We start from the raw sequence: 27,052 nt of genomic DNA, 5'->3' as shown, positions 1-27,052 counted from the left end.
CAATACGTGTTTGCATCTTCACATATTCCAAGCAGGATTCCTGAGCAGGACACCGATGAAATGAAACTGCTCACTTACCAAAAGCATGAGTATCTCTTCAAACTTAATCCATATATGCTTAGGGAAGTTAAATAGTACAGAGACGAACTATGGCTGAGGAGCGTGTATAACAGCAGTTGGCGTTACTCAGTTAGGCTCGGTTGGCAACAGGATGACGAAGACAACCTACGGAAATTAAGGGCCTGGCTGTGCAAGTGGGACTATAGAGCAACACATGCTGCATAGACTCGATGATTGCCAGGGAAACTTTATTAAAAATCGCAGGAACGTTAAGGACCCTGAAACAAAATAAATGCTGCAGTGTAAGTGCTAATTTTGAAAGGAAGAATCTTCTTGTGTTTTCTGATAATCTGAATTCCAAGATATCTGTCTCACAAGTTTGGAGCTTGCTTCCAATGGCCTTGATATAACCAAGGGTAAAATTAGGTTGAGCAACAGCAATCTGAATTTTTCAATCTTAAACCACCGATTTGTTGTCATTTGGGGTTAGAATCAGTTAGACATCCTGCTTCAGATCCAGTTTTCTAAAGGAAATTGCAGGAATACATGTGTTCCTCTAGCGTCTAGGATATTCCTCTACAACACGTTCTTAATTGAAAGATAGATTCTCTGTGTCAACCAGTTTTCAGCCAGTTTAGGAGGAAAATAATGGAATATGGAATGCGAAATTCAGCTTGTAAACATTTTTAACAATATCCAGCACCCATTTGAGTTTTGTTATACTGTGCGACGCTGAAAGGTGGTGAGATGTGCTTTCTCGCATTGTTGTGTGATAATAAACAAGGGAATCGAAAGATATGCCAGCGAACAAGGGTGAAGTTAGTTATCAAGGAACAAGAGGCCCCTTACCATGGAAATAAACACGATATTATCTATAAAAAACAAAATAATTTCTATAGCATTCTGTGCTGGGGTTATATACATAGTGATTTATTGAATGTTTTGAAAAAAGCACAAAGCCAGGGGACGGCTGAAAAAAAACCAGGAAGAGCTAAACAAATTATATACATATAAAACTCAGACATTCGCAGGAACGTGCCATAAATAATAAATCAAAAGACACACATTTGATGGACGGAATGCATAACAAATCAAAACATTCACCCACAGTCAAGAGATCTGGGTTAAATCTATCATTCTTTTGCTCACCTTGCCACCCCAGTTTAGACCAGGCCATATGCAAACTAGACTTGACCCTGTGCCTCATGGGAACAGTCCAGCCCGAACTGCCAAGCCAGATCCTCCCTGGACTGGAAGCAAGTATCCTGTGACCGGGTTCGGGGTCTCACACCTCATCAGCCAGGATAGCTTGAATCCAGTGGCACAGTGAGCACAGTGAGGGTATGCCCAGACCCACGTCTGGCATACCAGTGCACGGAGGGCGAGAAAGCAAAAGACAGATTTGATGGATGGAATGCAGAACAAATCTTGCTTCCAGTCCAGGGAGGACGTGGCCTGGCAGTTCGGGCTGGACTGTTCCCATTGGGCGCAGGGTCAAGACTGATTTGCATATGGTGGGTTCAGAATAGAATGGCACGAGGCGCAAAAAAGATGGATTTAGGCCCGGATCTCTGTAATGGGGTGAATGTATGACATTGTTCTGCATTCTGTCCATCACTTGTTATTTTTTCATAAATAATAAATTAGCACCACATACTGCTATATAATGCCCATGCTATTTATATCTCAATAAAACAATTGTAATAGTCATGGTGCTTTGCAGTCTCACATCATTGTGGCAACCTGTGCGGGCACAATAATCATGTATTTTTCTTGTCCCAGCGAAAGGACGTTTGCTGGTTTTCCCAAATTCTAGGGCTCTCTTATGAGGTCCAGCGAGGCTAAAACATGGCTGGGGTTGCTCTTGCCTTTGCATGATGGTAAGTAGGTTTCTGTCATAGTTCTTTTGGTCGTTGCTGTAGTCTCATTTTCCGTTCCAGTTCTTAATATTGACTTTAGATACATTTTCTAAATTTCTTCAGCTGTATGGGAGCGAATATAAATTACAAAAAAGTGCAAGTCTAGCATTATTGTTGGGAATTTGGGCTTAATCAAGTGCATTTTAAAACTGAACAACACCTTATGGACATGCCTTGACAATAGCTTAGAACCAAGAGATTCATCAATGTTCTGTCTGGCTCCTTGGATCTCTCTTCCATCATTACCCATTGCTCTAACACTGTCCTCAGGGCTGCGCCTAGAGATAATTCCTTTACTAGTGTAAATAGTACAAGAAACTAAAATAATATAACATAACACAACATAACACAGGCTTCTCCAACGAGCAGTTTGTGAGCTCCGGGTAGCTCAGTAGCTCTCTTCGCACAGCCCACTAAAGTCAATTAGCAGTTTTTGCTTGGTTAATTTAATACATGTATACAAAAATGGTAAAGCATGTATCCAAGTTGAAAATGTGTGTATTTTCAGAACTCATAAGTCGATTTTTGTGACAAAGTGTTTGCATTTCCTAAATATATTTAAAGCTGATATTTGAGGGACTAAAAAACATTGATGTTGGGGAGCCTTATTACTAATATAATTAATTTGATGCTAGGGGCATTGAAGCTATGGTTGGTATGTATTACACATATAGAGGCATTCCACAGTGACAAAGCATTTTTTACATTACTGCTGGCAACCATCACTGATTCAATGAGGTAATCACTGCTGCAATACTTGCATTTGCTGGCCACTAATGTAATCTTGTCTTATGTGGTTACATTACATCTCGAATAATAGTAGTAGTTTGGGAGGATTTTCACTGACATAAGTAACTCGTATTACAGAACAGGTTGGAGATCCCTGAATAACATAACATGATGTAATGTAAAGTAACGTAACATAACATAACATCACCCTTCTCTCTCTAACAGGTTGTGAGTCCTCTTTCAGTGTCACAATCAATCTGCTATGTGGCATAGATCTGGTGAGTTGCATAAAAATGCTGCTGCTCTAAGTCACATATGCTCTTTGGACAAATTAAACAGACTTACCTGTGCAAGGGCGAGAGTTGGGACACAAAACTGATGCTGGACCCAAAACTGATGCTGCCTGACCATGCACTGCACCATCATACACTGATGTTTCCAGAAAAGGCCACACATGCACCGGGGACACAGGTCATTGCCCATAGGCAATGGAACAGATTTCCCTACTAGTGGGTTAAGAGTTGACACCAAACACTGATGCTGCACACCTGTCCATGTGCAGCAAGCCCCTTAAGCCCCCACCTCCCCAGGCATTAATCAAGGCTCTAGCAATCAAAGATCTTCCACCCTCCATATCTATCACCTGGCAGCCCAATGATTTCCTTCAGAGAACATCACCAACAGAACATTTTGTCTGTAGTGCATGCTTTAAAAGAGGCCAGCAAAACATAATATGCACTCTACTATGTATAGCCTTGAAGGACAGTAGAGATTCTATCTAGCTGCAGATTCCTCCACTTTTGAATATTCCACAGGCATCAGACTAGATCAAGAAACTTTTCAGCAATGCTTCTGCGCACTCGAAGGTAGTATCTTGGAGCTCTACACTGATGCCATTCCACTCTGTAAATGAAGTGAGGGGGCTGCATAGGAGTCACTCCTGCAAGCTGCCATTAGGTGCTTTTGAGACTGGTTACAACTCCAGACGCTGATCCCCAAAAGCAAGTTGGTAGGCTGTGTGCAGATTCCTAGACTAAGAATCTTATTAACGAGTAGAGTAAACACAGAATGGGGAGAATAGGAGAGTCGGAGAGGAATCTTCGGCTACATAGAGTCTCTACCAGAAGGAGTGTTACTGAAGGTAAGTAACATGTTCTTCTGATAGAGACTAATAGCCTGCAGATTCCTCACCTTTTGAATAGATACAAAAGCAGTGGCTAACGGGAGGAGGGGTGTGGATGGAGGGAAAACAGTAAGTCCTGCAAGACTGAACAGGCAAAATGCCATTTTCGGGGGACTTGGCTGTCCACACAATAGGGCTTTGTGAAAGTATGGAGGAATGGCCACATAGCTGCCTGGGAAATGTTTAGGTCTGGGACTTTGTGTGCCAGTGATAGCAGCTTCGGCCCTTGTGGAGTAGGCTTACAGTTCTTCCCGAGTCTGCTTCTTTGCCAGTGAGTAGCAGATTTTAACGCAGAGCATGATCCAGCGCGAGATGGTAAGCTTCTGAGCAGCCTTTCCTTGTCTTTTTATTTTGTTGCTTTGGCAAACTCCACAAAGAGCTGATTGCCCAACTGGTTGTCTTTAGTATGATTGATGTGGAAGCTCAGTGCTCTTTTGGTGCCCAAGCGATCAATTCGCCCCTCATTAGAGGGGTACGGCAGAGCATAGAGTGCTAGCAGCATAATGGCTTCACTGTTGTGGAACAGCATCACAATTTTTGGCAGAAAAGATCCACTAGTTTGCAGAACCAGGAAATAACAGCCGCGGGCTGTGGAGGGAGTTACGGTGGGGCAGGGAGGCGGGGAGGGGGAGGGATAGAGTGGAGGGACCTAAAAACCGGCATATGGATAATTGCAGGTAAGTACACAATTTCATTAATAAAGCGAAATTCGTAGCGCGCACAGCATCGCATTTTGCAATGCAGTGCGTGCTACGAAATTTGTTTTATTAATTAAATTGTGTACTTACCTGCAATTATCCATATGCCAGTTTTTAGCTCCTCCACCCTGCCCCTCCCCTCCCCGCCTCCCTGCCCCACCGTAACTCCCTCCACTGCCCGCGGCTGGGAAATAAGGTGGCGTTTGGTGGATCAACACACAGAGCCTGTCGCTCATGTCTTGTGGAGGAGATGGCAACCATTAACACAGTTTTGATGGTGAGAAGCTCCGAAGGACAGCTGTGGAGCAGCTCAAATGATGGTGAGATGGAGGTCAAGGACTTCAGCCGCCCTACAGAGGTAGATTCTTCTGTGGCTGGGCTAGGAGGCCAGAAATGGGCTGTTTCTGGGGAAGTATCAAGCCGACTACCCGCTTGAAAGTCTTCATACTAACTGTCATGAGCATAGGGCTGAGCAAACTCATCACCAGTGGAGTGGTGTGGCTCACTGGTTAGAGGCGGCAGACCCGTAAGCAGAGAACGGCCCGGGGCCAGGGTTCAATTCCCGACACGTCAGGGTCGTGGACCAGGGTCAAAACGGATTCGATAATTCTCGCCTTGGTGCCTACTCTAACCCGGGAACACACTCGGCAACTCTGGGCATTAAGCTTGCCTCATCTCTACAACGGCCCCCCACAGACGCCGGGGATGCCTGGTTTCACCTTGGAGATACCCAGAAAGGGACCATCTCACAGGGAAAACCAGGACGGGTTCCCCAGCGGTCTTCAGCGCCAGGATACTCCATGGAGTCACAGTGCGCTTTACAAGTACACCCACATTTACATTTACATTTTACATTTACATTCATTTACCCTGGTCTTAATCAGTATTGGAGTCCGTTCCAAAAAGAAAGTGTAAAGAATGTTGTCTGTCTTGTTGAAAAGGGAGTGCAGAAACCTCTGTCATATTTGGCTGTGATGTCTGTCAACGTCGTACCGGCGTCAGAGAGGAGACAACTTGGGACACCTGTTAGGGCAGCAAAGACGACATTGGCGGAACTGGGCCTGGCATGGTTGTAGGTACTGGGAGAAGCATCACTTTTGGAGCCGAGGGCAGATGTGGTTTAGAGGGTTAATCTGGCGCAAAGGGTGAACCCGCCAGCGTTAATCTAGGTGGAATACCTCTTGGCCCCTTGGCACGCCAAAGGGAGTTGGTAGATATCTGTAGAGCTGGAGCATAGCTGTGTGGAACTCTTCCGTCTGGTAAAACATGGCTGAAGGCCCCCAGAACCAGTTACAGAATCTGCTCAGAAGTCAACCGACTTCAGGAGCAGGAACTGAAATGTTGGCCCCACCCATGTGCTTCGTAGGGGAGTGGGAATGCAGCGAAGGAACAGAACTCCACTCTAGACTTCTTGTGGTTTTTTATGCTTACCAGAGGACTTGGAGCACCATGAAGACAGGCCTTAGAGGGGCTCTGTCGACTCTGGGAACAGGAGCAGGAACAGGATTGAGATTTGGATTTGGAGCGGAACTTGGAGAGGTCCTGGCATTGTGTCTTCTGGTGCTTGGTGACATAAAGCTTCACCTCATGTGTGCTGATGGCCTTCAGGTTCATTGATGCATAGTCTCTGTAGGTCTTGGAGTCATCTCCCGACCCCAGACACCACAGACAAACCTGGTGAGAATCTGTCACAGACATCTGCATGCAACAGTCCTTACATGGCTTAAAAGTTGTCTTCTGAGGGTGTGCCATCCTTGCACAGGGTTGACAATTTGAAGAGAGCCAAGAGAACAGCCGGATTTACATCTGGAGACATGGAAAGAAAGGAACTGATGTCAGTGCGCGGAAGTACATCATTTTAGGAGGGTCAGCAAGGAGCTGAAAAGTGCCACCTTCCCGCACACAGAAGCATTGCTGAAAAGTTTCTGGATCCAGTTTGACGCCTGGGGAATAGTCAAAGGGTGAGAAATCTGCAGCTACAAGTGTCTTATCAGAAATTAGATTTATCTCAACACAATATTAAAAATTAAATACGTTCAAACCTATTTTGTCAGACGTACCTGAAGATGCTCTCCTCTGTGAAAGGCTCTCCTTTACTATCTAGGAGGGGGTCTCTCACTGCGAATGGTTTTAGTCTGCTTAAGAGTGTGAGCAATGAGGGCACCTGCCTGGCATATTCTGCAAGATGATCCTTAAATACAATATCTTCTGAGATGACCAAATCTTTATGATAAAAAAAGAGCAAAAAAAGCAGAAAAAAGTATAGTGTTAGAAAAAGTAGGGCAAATGCACAATTGTAATCAGTTTAGAGAGTACAATACCATTCACCAATATTCTTCCCTCTCAGTTAGCTACATGTCGACTTGCCTAAAGAGGCTAGGAGATATATAAATGATAAAAAGGCTGCCCAAAGTATCAGAGACCCCATACACACTGTGCCTAGTTGTTCAAATTAGTTTCCCTCCTTCTTCTGACCTAATCCTATGGAGTAGCAAGCTCATATGAATCCTTACATCAACCAAGATTGACAGAGGATTGCACTTTAATGCGTTCCTTTGCTGCGGTAGTCATAGAATAGAAACAGCACAGGCTACATCACTTACTCATAGAGGTTGTGTAGGCCACCTGTCTTGTCCGTATGACTCCCATGCAAGAAATCCAACCGAAATATGTTTTTCTACACAAATGTCTGAAATACCATTACTCTGTAACTACAACCCATTGTACAAAGAGTACAAATATTTAAATGATAATTTACTGCAGTGGTCTTAAAACTTTATATGCAGGGACCCCTAAAGAAATGTGTGCTGGTCTCCAAGTGATATTGTTTAAGGAAGAACTTTGAACATTACAGGTCAGCGTCAGCGCCGGTCACTCAACCCGCCGCGTGGCTTCACCAGACAGTCACCCGGTCCCCTGCTGCCGCCGCCGCTCGCATTTGCCGCCTCTCTTCACCGTCGTGGTTGTACTGTTGCCCTGATTGTGTCCCCGCTGTGGTTTGTTCTGTTGCCCTGATTGTACTGTGGCCCTGATTGTACTATTGCCCTGATTGTGGCCTCGCAGTTTCCCCCGCTGTGATTTTCCGCCTTTTTTTCCCGCTGTGTTCTGTACTGCTGCCCTGTTGTCGCATTTGTGCTCTGCCCCCTGATTTTGCCCTCAGCCCTAGCGCTTCTGGCCCGCTGGTCCACCCTGCTCCCTGCCGCTGCTCCCCCGCGGCCCCACCCCCTCTCCTTCTGTTTCCCCTCGACCCTCTCTCATTCGCCACCCCGCTCCCACCTCCCAGCTGCTCCTCCCTCCTCCCGCCCCCCCACTCTCCATTTATGGCAGAGTCCGCGCGCAGCGTTCACACGCAGCGGGCGCGCCGATTGTGCGCCGAAGGCAAGCACGTCTGCGCCCGTCCGCGCCTGGACTGCGCCCAGTGCCAGACCCCCTGGCCCGCGCAGACGCCAGCCCACCCGCCGGACTTACGACGCCGCCACCCTCAATGCAGTCAACACCGGCCGGACCCCCGGTTGCTACCGTGCCACCCCAAGACGCACCCACGGACCCTTCGTCTGCCAATCCTGCAAGTTCTCCTGCATCCGGACCTGTACCGCACCCGCCAAGCCGAGCACCAGCAGTAACCAACTGAAGTGCATCCTGCTCAACACCCGCTCCGTCCACAGACACGCCGTGGAACTCTGGAACCTGCTCGACACCACGTCTCCAGACGTCGCCTTCCTCACGGAAACATGGATGAACGCCTCCTCAGCGCCCGACATCGCCATCGCCATCCCGGACGGATACAAGATCACTCGGAGGGACCGCGTCAACCAGACAGGAGGAGGCATCGCCATCGTCCACAAGAACACCATCCGCATCACGACCAACTCCGACGACACCCTCACAGCCGCCGAACATCTTCACTTCCAGTTACACACCTACCCCAAGACCACACTCAGAGGCACTCTCATCTACAGACCCCCAGGACCCCACACACAATTCAGCGAAGACATCGCAGACTTCATCAGCCCACACGCCCTCCCCTCTGCGGACTACATCCTCCTAGGGGACCTCAACTTCCACCTGGAGAACAACAACGACAACAACACCACCACCCTGCTGGACAACCTCGCCAACCTTGGACTCAAGCAACTGGTGAACACCCCCACCCACTATGCCGGACACACCCTTGACCCAGTCTTCTCCTCCAGCAAGTTCATCTCCTTCAGCCACTCCACCGGACTCCACTGGACAGACCACAGCTGAGTCCACTTCAGCTTCAGAAGGACCACGACTCACCACCACCCGCAACAGGTTCCCCGCAGGAGCTGGAACAAGATCACCACCGACCAGCTCACCACATCACTGAGCCAGAACCCTCCCGCCAGCTCAACGGACCCCAACCAAGCAGCCAACAACCTCACACAGTGGCTCACCAACTGCGCTGACGACCTCGCACCTCTGAAAACCATCCCAGGAGGCCCGGCAGCAAGAAAGCCTCCTGGTTCAACAACGACCTCAAGAACTCCATGAAGAACTGCCGTACCCTCGAGAAAGCCTGGGGAAAAAACCCGACTACAGACAACATGACCGCCCTCAAGCACGCCTCCCGCAAACACCACCAGCTGATCCACACCACCAAGAACACAGCATTCAAGGAACTACTAGACAACAACGCACACAACAGCAAGGAACTCTTCAGCATCGTCAAAGAGCTCTCCAACCCCAGCTCCGGAAACAACGACATCACTCCCTCACAAGACCTCTGCGACTCACTCGCCTCGTTCTTCCACAGCAAGATCGTCGACATTCACAACAGCTTCAGCGCACAGACCACGCACCCAACCACCGAACCAACGAACCCACCACCACCCTCCGCGCCTGGACCCCGGTCAGCACCGAAGACACCATCCACACGATGAACACCATCCACTCCGGATCACCAACCGACCCATGCCCCCACCACGTCTTCAACAAGGCCGACTCCGCCATCGCACCCCAACTCCGGGACATCATCAACTGCTCCTTCAACACCGCCACCTTCCCGGAGAGCTGGAAGCATGCCGAACTCCGCGCCCTCCTGAAGAAACCATCAGCAGGCCCCACCGGCCACAAGAACTACCGCCCCATCTCGCTCCTCCCTTTTCCTGCCAAAGTCATCGAGAAGACCGTCAACAGACAGCTTGCCGCCTTCCTCGAGACGAACGGCTCCCTCGACCACTCGCAGTCCGGCTTCCGAGCCAACCACAGCACCAAGACCGCCCTCATCGCAGCCACTGACGACATCCGAGCCCTGCTCAACAACGGGGAAACAGCGGCCCTCATCCTCCTGGACCTCTCCGCAGCATTCGATACTGTCTGCCACCGCACCTTAGTGCAGCGCCTCAGCAACATCGGAATCCAAGAGAAGGCACTAGAGTGGATCATCTCGTTCCTCGCCAGAAGAACCCAGAGAGTCCGCCTCCCCCCGTTCAGATCCGAGGCCACCGAAGTCATCTGCAGCGTACCACAAGGATCATCACTCAGCCCCACCCTCTTCAACGTCTACATGAGCCCCCTCGCCGCCATCGCACGCCAACACAACCTCAACATCATCTCCTACGCCGACGACACCCAGCTGATCCTCTCCCTCACCAACGACCCAGCCACCGCCAGAACCAACCTACACGAAGGGATGAAAGATGTAGCCGAGTGGATGATGAACAGCCACCTGAAACTGAACTCAGACAAGACGGAAGTCCTCATCCTTGGATCATCACCCTCTGCCTGGGACGACGTCTGGTGGCCCCATGCCCTGGGCAGCGCACCCAAACCAACGGACCACGCACGCAACCTGGGCTTCATCCTGGACTCCTCCTTCTCGATGACCAGACAAGTCAACGCCGTCTCATCATCATGTTTCAACATCCTACGCATGCTCCGAAAGATCTTCCGATGGATCCCCACCGAAACCAGGAAGACGGTCACCCAGGCACTCGTCACCAGCCGACTGGACTACGGAAACACCCTATACACAGGAACCACAGCCAAACTACAGAAAAGACTTCAACGCATCCAGAACGCCTCCGCACGACTCATCCTGGACATCGCCCGACACAGCCACATCTCCGGACACCTCAGAGACCTGCACTGGCTCCCCGTCAGCAAGAGAATCACGTTCTGACTCCTCACCCACGCACACAAGGCCCTCCACAACCTGGGCCCCAGGTACCTCAACAACCGACTGACCTTCTACACTCCCACCTGCCAGCTACGATCGACCAACCACGCCCTCGCCGCCGTTCCACGTATTCGAAGAGCCACTGTGGGAGGAAGATCATTCTCCTACTTGGCAGCCAAGACTTGGAACTCCCTCCCCATCCACCTACGTCTGACCCAAGACCACCTCACCTTCAGGAAGCAGCTCAAGACCTGGCTGTTCGAGCAGTAGCGGACCTCCCCCCCACCCCCAAGCGCCTTGAGACGCTCCGGGTGAGTAGCACGCTATACAAATACCTTGATTGATTGATTGATTGATTATGGTGATGAAATTAATAATTGCTTTTTGTGTCTCTAAATTCAAACATAGCAACGCAAAAGAACAAGTTACTTACCTTCGATAACGCCTTATCTGGTAGAGACTATATATAGCCGCAGATTGTTTACCTTTGAATTTCCCCAAGTGTCAGACTGGATCCGGAAGATTTTTTGTGAGCCTTACCCCTGCATTGTTGGCGTTGTCCGTGCTGGAAGTGACGTCAGCGGCACCTATATAGGCACCACCCAGACATCAGTAAGTAACTTTCCATATCATAGGAGACGAGCAATGAAGTGCACTGACAATGGTGTTCCAAATGAATGCCCTGACCCGAGAAATCTGTCTGCAGAGAGGGGAGGATGGGTGGGTGGTAAGAAATCAGTGGGTAGATATAGGGCCTTATTACAAGTTTGGCAGTCCATGGACCTCTGTACTGGCGGTGGCAGTCCGACCGTGAAGAGCTCGGTGGTCTGACCGCGGTCTGACCGCCGTATTACAAGTTGGACGGATTGTGTTTCCGAAGTCCGTGGCTGAACCGCTGAGACGGCTGGGTTTGCTGTTGGGGAAAGGCAGCCACCATAGTGCAGTACAGGGGAGGTGCACAGCTGTCCGTGTTTTGAAATGCCTTTTCCATGAGCTGCCTTTTCCATGAGCTGACCACAGCAGTTCGAACGCCTTCTTCAAGGCGGCGGACACGAAGGATTTGGAGTGTGCACTTGCTCTTTCAGGCAGAGTCCAACATGGATCTCTTTTTTCAGGTCCCCCCTTCACTGCATGAACTTCGCCCGAGGATTATGACAGTTTATGACAATACACAGGTGAATCCCTTTCGTACCATATACCCAATGCTAGGACTTCCCACATATGGGCAGGGCCCCGGAAATGGATAGGTTGTATTTTTCCACTTGTATCATGCATATGCATGCATCCAACATATATGCATTCGAAATGCACACACAGGCACAGATATGTTAGCAAAAAAGTACACCGTAAGATATCTGCATCCACATTGCTGGCACCGTGGTGATCTCGTAATGTGGCGGTCTTAAGACTGTCAGCGCTGTGGTCTACTGGGGGGCGCGGACACGGTTCTCAGGCAGTCAGACTGACAAACTCGTAATTAGGCCCATAGTCTCTACTACATAAGGCATTACCGTAGGTAAGTAACCTGTTCATCTGATAGAGACTTCTAGCTACAAATTCCTTATCTTTGAATAGATAACCAAGCAATACCATCCCCAGACGAGAGTTTGCAGACCAATTTTAGATCAGGAAGTCCTGTAGGCACATCTCTACAGACCTGACTGTCCGGACAGTAATGTTTGGTGAATGTGTGCAGGAAAGCCCACATTAGTGCCTGGCAGATATCCAGAACTGAAACTCTGCAAGCTAATGCAGTGGGTGCAGCATTAGCTCTGGTGGAATGACCTTGAAACCCATCAGGAGGTTCTTTCTTGGGCAATGTGTACCAGATTTTGATGCAGAGCATTACGCAGCGAGAGATGGTTTGCTTATGCACCGCTCGGCCCTTCTTCACACCAACATACCCCAAGAAGAGTTGTGCGATTAAGGTAGAACGACAACACTCTTTTGGGGTCCAGACGGTGGAGTTGTTCCTTATATTTAGAGGGATGTGGAGGAGCGTAGAATGTAGGCAGTGTGATTGATTGGCCTACATGGAATGTGGAGACCACTTTTGGCAGAAAGGAGGCCCTTTTGTGAAGCACCACTTTGTCAGGAAAGACTGAGAGGTAAGGCGGCTTAGATAAGGCCTGCATCTCACTCACTCTACGGGCAGATGCAATCATCAGCAGGAAGGCTGTTTTCAGCATGAACGAGCCTGAGTGGACAGTTATTTAAAAGATCAAATGGAGCACACATCAAACATGTCAGAACCAGTTTAAGGTCCCACTGAGGCATAATGAATGGTGAAGGAGGAAAAGGTGGAAGAGACATTTCAAAAAGCTATGTACAAAAGGTGATTTAAACAAGGAGGTTTGGTTAGGCTGCTGCAAGAAGGCAGACAGAACAGAAAGATATTCCTTAATGGTGCCCAGTGCAAAGTCCTGTAGGGCAAGGGAAAGAATATAAAGAAAAACTTCAGAAACATGGGCAGAAAGGGGATCAATTGACTTTCCTGCACACTATGCCACAGATGTTTTCCAATGGCAGGTGTTTACTGTCTTGGTAGAGGAACGCCTGGCTGCCAGAATCACATTACAGACTTCAGGAGGAAGGTAGAAAGCTGTCAACTGCCGCCACTCAATCTCCACGCGAGAAGGCGGAGATTGGACAGGTTAGGTTGGTGTGGAGAACCTTCCTCTGCTGCTGAACAGAAGATCCCACCAAAGGGGCAGCCTGATCAGAGGATTGATGGCCATGCTCAGTAGCTGGGGATATCAGACTCTCAGTGCTCATCCTGGAGCCACAGGAATAATTTGGGCCCGTTATTCCTGATCTTCTTGAGAACTCTGGGCAGGAGTGGTATGGGCAGAAAGGCGCCTTTGAAACACCAGCACACAAAACTGCTGACATTGCGCACTCTCGACTGAGGCAAACAGATCTAACCAAGGCTCTCCCCACTTTTGAAAGAGACCTTGCGCTACCTCCGGATGGAGATATCTTTCATGATACTCAAAGCATCGACAGCTGAGTTTGTCCATCCTGGCATTTAGTGAACCTGCCAGGTGTTCGACCACCAGCAAAATGCCCGGCTGTTCCAGCCATTTGCAGAGATGCAGGGCCTCTTGACAAAAGGTCCACAACACCACCCCACTCTCTTTGTTGCAGTATCACATGGTGGTGGTGTTGTCCATAAACACCTGCACTAGCCTTCCTTTGATGTATGGTAGAAAGGCTTTCAATGCCAGTCTGATCGCACAGATCTCCAGCATGTTGATGTGGAGTCCAAATTCTCTGGGAGACCAGAGTCCCCTGATTTTCACCACTCCCAGATGGCCGCCCCATCCCAGGAGTGATGCATCTGTCACTACTGTCAGATCTGGTTGGGGAAGGGAGAAGCGTCTGCTTCTGATCCAATCACGGTTGGTTAGTAACCACTGCAGATCTTTTGCAGTTCCCTCCAAGATCTGCACCGGGTCGGAGAGATTCCGCTGATGCTGTACCCACTGGAACTTCAAGTCCGACTGCAGAGCTTGCATATGCCATCTGGCCTGTGTCACCAGCAGGATGCAGAAGACCATGAGGCCCAGCAGTCTCAGAGTCAGTTTCACCGAAATCCAGGATAGAGGCTTAAACATTGGTAACATAGCCTGAATATCCTGGACTCGCTGCTCGGGAGGGTAACCTTCGGGCTGCACTGTGTCCAGAACAGCTCAGATGAAAGGGAGCGTCTGAGAGGGAGTCAGGTGTGACTTTGGCATGTTGATAGTGAACTTGAGTGATTGCAGAAGGTCCGCCTTCAACAGCTAGTCATCAGGATAGGGGAAGACTGGCACACTTGATCCCCGCAGATGAGCTGCAATCACCATCATCACCTTGTTGAACACCAGAGGGGCGCTGGTAAGGACAAAGGGGAGCACGGTGAACTGAATATGCTCGTGGCCTACCGTAAAATGCAGACAGAGCTGGTAGTCAGGCAGGCAGGATGGGAGTATGAAAATGGGTATTCTGCAAGTCAAACGCTACCATCCAGTCTCCTGGGTCCAGGGCAGCCAAAACCTGAGCTAGCATGAGCATCTTGAATTTCACACTCTTGAGGAAGAAGTTGAGGGCTCAGTGGTCTAGGATAGGATGAAGGACCTTGTCCTTTTTGAGGACCAGAAAGTAGCAGGAATAACAACCAGAGTCTACTTTGGCCCCGGACCCTCTCTTTGGCTTCCTTGGCCAAGACAGCCATGACTTCCTCGTAGAGCATCGCCAAATTGTCCTCCGTCAGCTGGTCATGATATGGTTGCATGGAGGGAGAGATAGTCTTGAAGGGGAGGAAGTTGCCCCTTCTGACAATCTGCAAGACCCACCTTTCCGATGTTATTGACTGCCAGTGGGGCAGGTAATGGCGAATCCTGCCATCAACTGGATGCACATCGTGGTAAAGGGGCAGACTAGGATGGCCTGGATGCTGCAGCAGTCAATGGGCTGGTGGATGGACCAGACCACAGGCGACTTGACCCATGACGTATGTGGGTACTGCGCCTTCGTCCACGCAGAGGCTTAAAAGCATGCGCGGATCGGTGGTTGATAGGGTATTGGCGCTGTTGGAATCCCCTTCCGTAGCCATGAAAGGAGCGAAAGACAGACTAGGGATGACTTGGGACAGCTGCGAGGTCCAAGGACTTGGCCGTAGACCGCAAAGGGCTCCAGCGCGGAGTCTGCCTTGCCCCGAAGAGATTGGTGTCAGTGAAGGGATGTCCATAAGGTAAGCTTGGACATACCATGAAAAGCCAGTCATCTTCAATCAGGCATGGTGCCTCAGGGCTACTGTCGATGAAACTGCTGTGCCCAGTTAGTCTGTCATGTCGCATTTAATGAGTGTATTGATCCGCCGCCTGAGCCCGGCTACAGCCCTGGCTGATGTTAGCAGGCGCGTGTAATTTGGTTTAATGTGATAGTTCAGTAACAGCACGCATGAGAGGCTGCAGTAATTGTCCCCGCAGACACGCTCAGTTGCGTGTTTCCCCACTTGAGGGCCAGCGGCGACCGTCTAACAATTAGAATTGTGTGAGTCTTGAATGATTGTTTCCCGCTGTTCTTATTGTTTTATGACCCACACAGATGCTCTTCGGCCTCGAGTGCTTTTTAGACGCACCCAGGCCAAGCCACACACTGCGTACGGCCCTTTTAGACGCACCCAGGCCAAGTCACACACTGCATTCGGCACCCCCAGTATGTGTGAGACAACGGGCAGTCTCCCAAGGGAGTCTTGCGAATGGTTACTTACCACGCTTCGAGGTGAACGACTTTGTGACGCCCCCAGCACACGGCCACAGCAGACGATCTGATTAATGTACGACCCAGATGGCATGAAGTGCGGAACGTAGCACACGCCCCCAGCGTGCCCCTTGATGCGGCGCAAATACGTAATTGGCGCTTCACATGGCATGAAGGGCGGACACACGCCCACAGCGTGGACACATGCCCACAGCGTTTGTCACGGCCCCAGCGTGTCACGCCCCCAGCATGCCCCTTGATGCGGCACAATTACGACTCACATGGCATGAAGGGCGGAACGTACCACACGCCCCCAATGTTTGTCATGCCCCCAGCACACGCCCACAGCAGAACGCAGACACGCCCACAAGGGACTACTTTGCTGGCATGGTTCTTTTACCTTTTATATGTATATGGTGGCCATCTGCATAGCCTATGTCCTTCTGCTGAAATGGGGTGGTGGATGGACCAGACCACAGGCGACTTGACCCATGAGGTATGTAGGTACTGCGCCTTCATCCACGCAGAGGCTTAAAAGCATGCGCGGCTCGGTGGTTGATAGGGTATTGGCGCTGTTGGAAGCCCCTTCCGTAGCCATGAAAGGAGCAAAAGACAGACTAGGGATGACTTGGGACAGCTGCGAGGTCCAAGGGCTTGGCCGTAGACCGCAAAGGGCTCCAGCGCGGAGTCTGCCTTGCCCCGAAGAGGTTGGTGTTAGTGAAGGGATGTCCATAAGGTAAGATTGGACATACCCTGAAAAGCCAGTCATCTTCAATCAGGCATGGTGCCTCAGGGCCACTGTCGATGAAACTGCTATCCCCAGTTAGTCTGTCATGTCGCATTTAATTAGTGTAGTGATCCGCCGCCTGAGCCCGGCTACAGCCCTGGCTGATGTTAGCAGGCGCGTGTAATTTGGTTTAATGTGATAGTTCAGTAACAGCGAGCATGAGAGGCTGCAGTAATTGTCCCCGCAGACACGCTCAGTTGCGTGTGCCCCCGCATGAGGGCCAGCGGCGACCTTCTAACAATTAGAATTGTGTGAGTCTTGAATGATTGTTTCCCGCTGTTCTTATTGTTTTATGACCCACACCGACGCTCTTCGGCCCCGAGTGCTTTTTAGACGCACCCAGGCCAAGCCACACACTGCGTTCGGCACTTTCAGACGCACCCAGGCCAAGTCACACACTGCATTTGGCACCCCCAGTATGTGTGAGACAACGGGCAGTCCCCCAAGGGAGTCTTGCGAATTGTTACTTTCCACGCTTCGAGGTGAATGCCTTTGTGACGACCCCAGCACACGGCCACAGCAGACGATCTGATTAATGTACGACCCAGATGGCATGAAGTGCGGAACGTAGCACACGCCCCCAGCGTGCCCCTTGATGCGGCGCAAATACGTAATTGGAGCTTCACATGGTATGAAGGGCGGACAAATGCCCACAGCATGGGCACATGCCCACAGCGTTTGTCACGGCCCCAGCGTGTCACGCCCCCAGCATGCCCCTTGATGCGGCACAATCACGACTCACATGGCATGAAGGGCGGAATGTACCACACGCCCCCAATGTTTGTCATGCCCCCAGCACACGCCCACAGCAGAACGCAGACACGCCCACAAGGGACTACTTTGCTGGCATGGTTCTTTTACATTTTATATGTATATGGTGGCCGTCTGCATAGCCTATGTCCTTCTGCTGCAACTGCCCTTTCCAACGCTGTATTGGGTGTTGTGATTGGTGCTGAGGTTACTGAGATTACCCGCCTCAAAGGTTTGGGCTCTCTCTTTATAATATTAGTATGGATATATATATATATTTCGAAGCTCCATATGCTTCTCTTCAGGGGCTTTAACGGAAGCGGTGTGCGCAACCGCCGACCCACTTCCCCATTTTATATATAACACACCCACCGATGGGAGGCTCAAATGAGACTGTGCATTCTGGGAAGTGTGGTCGGGAAGCACACAATCAAGTCCTGTATGGACTCCAAAAGTGGGCCCGTCCTCGATTCCAAGTACGACTGCTGCTTCACTTTAGTGACCCCCAGGGTACCGGGGTGGTGCATACTCCGCGGCTGGACGGCTGCGTATAAATCAATGCTCAAAGGTGTCCACCTTTGAGTAGCACGCGAACAGCAGCTTGGTTTATGTATAGGTGAGAACGGGGATCCACTCGTAGACGCCACTCCGTACGGGATCTGCCCGACGCGTTTCGAAGCTCCATATGCTTCTCTTCAGGGGCTTTAACGGAAGCGGTGTGTGCAACCGCCGACCCACTTCCCCATTTTATATATAACGCACCCACCGATGGGAGGCTCAAATGAGATTGTGCATTCTGGGAAGTGTGGTCCGGAAGCACACAATCAAGTCCTGTATGGACTCCAAAAGTGGGCCCGTCCTCGATTCCAAGTACGACTGCTGCTTCACTTTAGTGACCCCCAGGGTACCGGGGTGGTGCATACTCCGCGGCTGGACGGCTGCGTATAAATCAATGCTCAAAGGTGTCCACCTTTGAGTAGCACGCGAACAGCAGCTTGGTTTATGTATAGGTGAGAACGGGGATCCACTCGTAGACGCCACTCCGTACGGGATCTGCCCGACGCGTTTCGAAGCTCCATATGCTTCTCTTCAGGGGCTTTAACGGAAGCGGTGTGTGCAACCGCCGACCCACTTCCCCATTTTATATATAACGCACCCACCGATGGGAGGCTCAAATGAGATTGTGCATTCTGGGAAGTGTGGTCCGGAAGCACACAATCAAGTCCTCTTTGGACTCCACAAGTGGGCCCGTCCTCGATTCCAAGTAGGACTGCTGCTTCTGGACTGCTGCTTCGCTTTAGTGACCCCCAGGGTACCGGGGTGGTGCATACTCCACGGCTGGATGGCTGCGTATAAATCAATGCTCGAAGGTGTCCACCTTTGAGTAGCACGCGAACAGCAGCTTTGTTTATGTATAGGTGAGGACGGGGATCCACTCGTAGATGCCGCTCCGTACGGGATCTGCCCGACGCGTTTCGAAAATCCATATGCTTCTCTTCAGGGGCTTTAACAGAAGCGGTGTGTGCAACCGCCGACCCACTTCCCCATTTTATATATAACGCACCCACCGATGGGAGCAGCCCGTCCCGACGGTGTCCGGGTATGAAATAGAATGTGTGTAATGTGTGTATTTGGCAAGGGCAATTTATTTTAAAATCTCGCAGTAGACAAAAATTTTTGTTTCATTAGAATAGGGACAGAGAAGGCCCAGCTGCAGCTCTGGTTGATGTTAGCAGGCGTGTGTAATTGGTGTAGTGATCTGCCGCCTGAGCCCGGCTACAGCCCTGGTTGATGTTAGCAAGCGCGTCTAATGTCGTTGAATGAGAGAGTTATCAGCCGCGGGTAAATCCGTTTAATGAGAGAGTTGAGTGACAGCGAGTAGGAGAGGCTGCAGTAATTGTCCCCACAGACACGCTCATTTGCGTGTTCCCCCGCTTGAGGCCCAGATGCAGGCCTGTTTGATGTTAGCAGGCGTGTGTTCCCCCGCTTGAGGCCCAGGTGCAGCCCTGGTTGATGTTATCAGGCACGTGTAATTAGTGTACTGATCCGCCGCCTGAGCCCGGCTAGAGCCCTGGTTGATGGTAGCAGGCGCGTGTAATTTTGTTGAATATGAGAGTTCAGTAACAGCACGCAGGAGAGGCTGCAGTAACGTTACTTACCAGGCCTCCTGGTGAACGCGTTTGTCACTCCCCCAGCACACGGCCACAGCAGACGATCTTCTGATTAATGTACGACCCACATGGCATGAAAGGGCGGAACGTAGCACATGCCCCCAGCGTGCCCCTTGATGCGGCGCAATTGCGTTCACATGGCATGAAGGCCGGACACACGCCCCCAGCGTGTCACGACCCCAGCGTGCCCCTTGATGCTGCGCAGCAACGTAATTGTCGCTTGTATGTACGACTCAGATGGCATGAAGGGCGGACACACGCCCCAGCGTTTGTCACGCCCCCAGCACACGCCCACAGCCCACAATGTGATGGCCGTACCACACACCCCCAGCACACGCCCACAGCCCACAATGTGATGGCCGTACCACACACCCCCAGCGTTAGTCACGCCCCCAGCGTTTGTCACGCAACTGTCCTTTCCAATGCTGTATTGGGTGTTGTGATTGGTGCTGTGGTTACTGAGATTACCCGCCTCAAAGGTTTGGGCTCTCTCTTTATAATATTAGTATGGATAGCCAATATGGTTATGGGGTTGTGCATGACTTTGGCCAGTTATGGATGTAAAGGGAGTTCCTGACTTCTTCAGGCACCCCTATCAGAAATGGAAATTATGTACAGAATTTACTGGAAGCAATTCAGTTACCAAAGGAATTGGCTGTTGTCAAGTGTGCTGCTCACAAATCTGGCGATGACAAAGTGACAGCAGGTAATCGATATGCTGACCAGTTAGCCCAAGATTGTACAAGATACCGAATAGCAATCAATATAAAGGTCGGGGAAACGGAAACAGCTGCCAACTTTTGATGCTAGAGGGAGTGAGTACATGGGAGGAAGTGAGAGACTTACAGGACACCGCAGAGCCACAGGAAAAACAAAGATGGAGAAACTTTGTTTGCCAGAGGAGGGTGGAAGATGGTGTCATTGTTTACTTGGATGGTATGCCTGTGTTGCCAGACTGTCTGCTTGCTCCAATGGCTAGGTTGATACATGGAGACACACATTTAGGCAGAGACGCCATGATTCGCATGTTTCGCCAGACCTGGTTCAATTCGAAATTCAGAAACGTAGCAGAAGCACTTTGCCAAAGGTGTCTGGTTTGTCAGCAATTTAACCCTGGAAAGAAAACTGTAGTTTTACCAGGAAAGATTGGAAAAGCAGAACGCCCTTTATTAGTCTACAACTTGACTTCATTCAGTTGCCCCCTTGTCGAGGAATGAAATACCTACTTGTCATTGTCTGCCTGTTTTCAAAATGGGTGGAAGCTTACCCTGCACGTAGAAATGACAGCATCACAGTAGCTAAACTATTACTTAGGGAACTCATACCTAGGTAGGGTTTTCCAGTCACAATTGAATCAGACAGAGGAAGTAATTTCCAAAATGAAATAATTAAACAGATTTGTGAAGCATTCAAAATCACGCAAAAACTGCACTGTGCATATCGCCCAGAGGCTTCTGGAGTGGTGGAACAACTGAATGGCACAATTAAAGCAAGATTGGGAAAAATGTGTGAATACACTCAATTGGAATGGCCTGATGCTTTGCCACTTGTGTTAATGGGACTCAGAAGTATTCCAGACCGGAACACGGGCTAGAGCCCCCATGAGATACTAATGGGAAGAGCAATGCGGCAAGCATGGGTGCCAGGATACAAACTGATAAGCATATCTGATGATTTGGTACTAGAATACTGTAAAGAGCTGGCTGACCAAGTGCGTTCTATCTCTCACCAGGTTGGGGGAGACGCTGTCGCCAGGCTAACGACTCCAGCACATGACCTGAATCCAGGTGACTGGGTTGTAATAAAGAAACATACTCGGAAAAGGTGCCTTGCACCAAGGTGGGGAAAGCTACGACAGGTGATCCTAGTAACCACCACAGCTGTGAAGTGTGCAGGAGTACCTCGCTGGATCCATGCCAGCCATACGAAGAAAATGACTGAACCTGAAGAAACTGAGGCTGAAGGTTGTGCATCTGAGGGGTCCCAAGATATCGGTCCTGAAGTAGCTGAAGAAGAACAGCCGAGCTCCAGTCAAGAAGATTGGGTCCCAATAGTCGACCTGACTACCGACCCTATACGAACCAGAAGACAAATCTATTTAGATAGACAGTGGGATAGTGAGGACGAGACAGGTATAGAAGAAGGTACTCAGATCATCGAAATCCAAATCAAATCTGATTCTGAGGAGGACCAGATAGGGAAAGAACAGGTAATTGACACTCCACCAAGAACTCCTGAGCTAGGAGAGGGACAGATAGAAATTAGGGCGGAAGTTCAAGCGGAAGAAAATCAAGAGTTCGAAGAGCTTGAACAGGATCAGATAGGATTAGACAATTGTGTTCAGGAAGAAGAAATCGAAACAGATCAAAGCCAAATTCAGCATATACCTGAATAAGGCCAGTTTAGGGACCAGGCAGAAGAAACCGATGGAAGACCTGGAGCTAGTCAGTTAGGGAGCAATACAGAAGACGAACTTGAACCAAATGTGCCACAACTGAACGACAACAAAAGAAGATTTGAAGAAGGCCACGACACAGTGCCAGTTAAAAGACTCAGAAAGGGTGACTCAGTAGCTAGATTTGTGAAAAGACTGAGATTACGACTAAAGACAATAAACGAAGAGCCTGAACAGATAAATGAGGTCTCGAGTCAAACTGACCCAGCTGTGACAAAACCAAAGAGAAGAAGTGCTTGACCTGTTCATTACACGAAAAGGAGAAAATGTTTCTAAATATGGTAGGGAAAAGAAGAGAACGTTTCCAAAAGAAAGCAAAAGACAAAAATCAGAAAATTCCTAAATGGGCTGAAAGCATAGAGAGCACCTCAAATGGTGGGGCTAGTGCTGCTATGTTACTGGATTTCGAAAAGAAAGGGAAACTTTGTCTTCACAGAGAAAGAACCAGTTATTATAACAATATATTCATTGGTTCCAGTGAATGCGAACACAATTACAAGGTAATTGGGGGTTGGGGGTTCAAAGATGGGTCAGAGCCTGTGTTTCCTGGAATTTATTATATATGTGGGAACAAGGCTTATTTCAAATTGCCCGACCATTGGTACGGAAGCTGTTATTTTGGTATTGTCTTCCCAAAGATATACCATGTGGGGAGAATCACTGGAAGCACTGAAAAAACTAATGAATTAGTACGTACTAAAAGAGAAAGTGTTGGTGAAATAGTAGGTGATATTTTTAGTGCAATGATACCTACAGTGGGAGTGGCTCTGAACACACACAGAATTTGCAAATTGTCAACAGTAGTAGATCGGTTATCAACTGACACTGCTGGAGGTTTCCTGATGGTCAATACCAAAATGGTTGCGATCAGATCAATGGTTTTACAAAACAGACTTGCTCTTGATACGTTATTGGCAAAAGAGGGCGGCGTCTGCAGAATGCTGAAAGCGCAACATTGTTGCACTTAGATACCTAACAAAAGTGTGGAAATCAAAGGGTATGTAAGGAACATTACAAATTTGGAAAAAGAGCTCAAACCACTTGAGGTTGACAGTGCATGGAAGAGACTTACTGATGGTCTCTCTGCTGTAGGTCATTGGTTTTGTAACCTAGGTAAAAGTCTTTTGAGTAAAATACTGATGCCAATTGTGGGAATAAGTCTAGTGGTGTTCATCATAATAATCTGCTGCAAATGTCGAAAACACCAAAAGAAATACACTGTGAACAAGAGAGGAGTGAAACGAAATGTTGATGAGCTTGAATAAGAAGAATTAAATAATCAGATTTATAAAAGGGTGAAAAATTCTCACCCTAATAAAGAGACTGAGAAAAAGCTGAATAGAATGTTTGAAGGGATTGAACTGGGGAAAATGTGAAAAGTTGGCATCTGGTTCCATTAATTTGTGATGATATAAAATATCATCAAAGAGGGGATTGATGGAGCAAGGATTCGCACGTACAGCACCTTGCTTGAATTCATGAACCTCGAATAACGTTAATAATGTAACCAACATGTTTGTTTTACTAAATTAGCATATTTTCACTTTACACGGGGTGTCCCAGCGAAGCTTGCTTATGTGTTTACTAATAGTAATACGCTTGCAGATTAAAATGGCTGCTGCTACGCGGGAATTTCTTCTGCGCATGCGTCGTCATACCCATGTGATGTGACGTATTCACAGTTGTGGTGGGAAACCTTTTGCACTTGCGCATTAAAGCTAAAATGGCTGCTTTGTGTTCTCACATGTCTGAACCTTGCAGCGATGCTTTTGCTATGCTGTTCGTTCTGCATTAATCCTAACGCTATAGTTATTATAAAGTAATGGGAGTAGTATAGGGATTCATGGTGTACAGTGTATTCATTTTTTCTGTATTTTAAAACTGTTTCTATTTACTTTTCATGTATTGTAAACCTTGGGCATGAGGGACGGGAATACTCCATGTTGAACAGCCTTTCTGCGCATGACAGTCTTCCGCCAGAGGATGAACTCTGTGACATTGAACACGAGCCAACACAGAGGTCTACGCCAAAATGCGCCTGGGAAGAGGCACCTTCACCTAGTAGAAGACGCTGATTTGTACTAAATGTATTACATTGTATAAATTGTTAAATTCACCATTGTTATGTGTAAGGAGCATGTCATGGGAACCCAAAATTTGATGGGCGGGTATGAAGGTTCAAATGAGGGGCTTGAGAAAGTCAAATCCTAGGAGGTGTGATGACCTGTCCTTTCTTTTGTACAATCGAAATTGGGGATCCTCATACTTGACACATTTGGGGGGTGGAACGCTGTCCCTAAAACAGTATAACTAGCCTAGGTTAGTTAGAGAAATTGTCCGACTTGTCAGAATAGCTGACCTGTCACTGACCCAACGCACTCAATAGCTGATCGAGAAACAGAGGTGCTGCAGAGCACTATGTCAGACAGACTCACAGACCCATTCGGGGTTTTGGGAACATTAAGTGCTGGCGAAGCACTTTGCTGGGGAATTCGGGAGCCCAATCGGGGTTTTGACTGATAGCTGCAGAGAGGGTTTAGCACAGGCGTTGCAACTGAACTGCGGGTGCTGGTCTTACCTTGGTGGTCCTGTCCTGTCCTAATCTGGTTTTCTGTCCTGGTTTCCATTCTGCACCTGCTGGCCTACTGGCGACAGTATTCCTTGGGGTTCCTACTGTCCAAAACTGACCCGTGGCCAGGGTTGGTCTCCACACTGTTCTAGGTAAATATAAATCTGTGCGGGAAATAAACGTACGTCCTTTTCTTGCTTTCTGAAACTGCTAAAAGTCTTATTTGCACCTTGTTCCTTTTCTTACTCTCCCTGTGCTGACCAATAATAAAGTTTTACACTTTTGCTGTTTTACTACCATGTTCCATTTTCTTCCCATCCTTTAAGGAAGTTGTGAAATACTGCTCATGAACTATAGATGTTCCTTTTCTTTACCCTCCTTTTAGCCGAATTAAAGTGATTGCTCTGAATCATTAGCGTGTTCCATTTTTACCTTCCCTATAGCTACATGGTATCTTCAAATTTCTGTAGTACAAATTAAAGTTCTTTTGCCTTAATCACCTTCGAGGGGTATTCAAACTGTGACATTCTAGCATGTTCCTTATCTTTCCCGTCCTTTAGACACACCACACCAAGTCTAAATTCCTGAAAATGTCATACTAGCATGTTCCCTGTTCTTACCTTTCTTACCTTCCCTTTATACTTCTAAATGGTTGGTATAATCTATTTTCTGCATGGTTACACGATTTTCATGATCTTGGTTATTGATAGTTTGCTCATTGTAAATCTAATGCTTTCTGAAAATAATGAAGACTAGATAAAGGTTTTCAAACTTCCTGAGTCTGTGGTTATTATAAAGAGTGCAAATATTTTAAATGTTATTGTATTTTGGTGACTGCTTATCTTTTTCAGCTAGCTCCCTGATCCATTGTGATCATAGGTACCCATGACGAGGATTGGTAAGTCGGGTACATTGGAAATAAATAGGAATGAACTGGGTTACTGGTAGTAGTGTGTAGGTTACCCGATCAATAAATATGGTAAATTGAATTTATGGGCCCAAATGTGCATATGGTAAAAATTATAGTCGGGTGACCTGCGTGTTCTATCACGGCGACCGGCGTCGATGAGAAACCTGTGAGTGCTGTCTCGACATCGAACGGCGATGATAAGCCGACGACGGAGGCTGTCTGTCTCTCGACGTCTAGCGTCGCCTGGACGACGGCGGTGCTGCTTCCAATCTCGACGTCAAAGGTTCTTCTCTCCCTCGACACCGAACGTCGTCGAGATGACGCCGGGGACCCTTGTCTCGATGCTGATTGTCGCTGAGTTGACGACGGCGGAGGGGTTCTCGCTCTCGACGTCGATTGCTGATGGGACTGCGATGACAGAAGTGAGCCTGCCCTCGATGCCGAACGTCCTGCCGACGTCGGCGTCGGGTCTTCGCTCCTCGACGCCGATCGTCGTCGAGATGATGATGGCGGAGGGGTTTTATTCCTCGACGCCGATCGTCGCCAGGTTGATGACGGCGGAGGGGTGACACTCCTCGACGCCGATCGTCGCCGGGTTGACGTCGGCGGAGGGTCCCTGGTCCTCGACGCTGACCGTCGCCGGGTTGACGACGGCGGAGGGTCTCTGGTCCTCGACGCCGATCGTCGCCGGGTTGACGACGGCGGAGGAGTCTTGTCCGTCGACGCAGATCGTCGCCGAATTGATGACGGCGGAGGATCACGAATCTTCGGTGACGTAGACGTACCTTTTCTCGACGGCGAGCCCGCTGTCGAGGGTCTTTTCTTCGATAAATGTCCCACCTGATGATCTTTTTTCAGCGCCGAGCCCGACGCTGAGGTAGAAGGACGCGAGGACTTGTCTCTAGAAGGCGTTCTAGGCCTCTTGGAGCCCTTCTTTACCGGAGACCTTCCTCTAGATGGTTTACCTGCCAGGCCATACAAGCGAATTCTCGCCCTGTCCTTTAAAGTTCTACTGGACAGGGTCTGGCAGAGAGCGCAGGTCTTGGGATCATGATCCTCAGGTAAACAAAGAATACAGACCTCATGTGAGTCTGTTTTGGCCTTCTTTTTACCACAAGAAGGGCAAGAGTCAAAAATAGATGGCATTTTAGGTGTAAAAAATGCCGAAACCTGTCAAAAAAAGACAGCTTCTTACTTCTACAGATGAAAAACGTCGAAGTAAGGAATAAAAGTTGTGAAAAGTGAAGAGATTTTCTGACAGAAATCAGAAAAGAGTGGAGCTGTGTTGCCAGGATCCTTCCAGAAGGAGCCGGAAAGAACAACTGACCTAAATGTCACCCCTGAGGCATGATGGGAAGCTGGGGGTCAGGAGTGCCTTAAAGGCACGGTGTCAGTTTATTGCTATGCTGCTACAGGTTAGCTTTTCAGTCTT

At 48.9% G+C, this 27,052-nt stretch overlaps 1 protein-coding gene across 1 annotated transcript in view; it reads right to left on the bottom strand.

The window, feature by feature from the left end:
• SHOC1 (shortage in chiasmata 1) overlaps nucleotides 1–27,052 on the bottom strand; it is a 1,878,679-nt gene that overhangs the window by 1,529,131 nt on the left and 322,496 nt on the right. Inside the window, exon 6 of the mRNA XM_078676649.1 lies at nucleotides 6,650–6,812. Within this exon, the coding sequence (XP_078532775.1) occupies nucleotides 6,650–6,812 (163 nt within the window). The remainder of the gene's footprint in view (nucleotides 1–6,649; nucleotides 6,813–27,052) is intronic.

The sequence above is a fragment of the Lissotriton helveticus genome, chromosome 2_1 (assembly GCF_964261635.1).
Source record: "Lissotriton helveticus chromosome 2_1, aLisHel1.1, whole genome shotgun sequence".
NCBI classification, from domain to species: Eukaryota; Metazoa; Chordata; class Amphibia; order Caudata; family Salamandridae; genus Lissotriton; species Lissotriton helveticus.
Note: the sequence above shows the minus strand (reverse complement) of the source record. Positions and strands in the feature narration are given on the sequence as shown.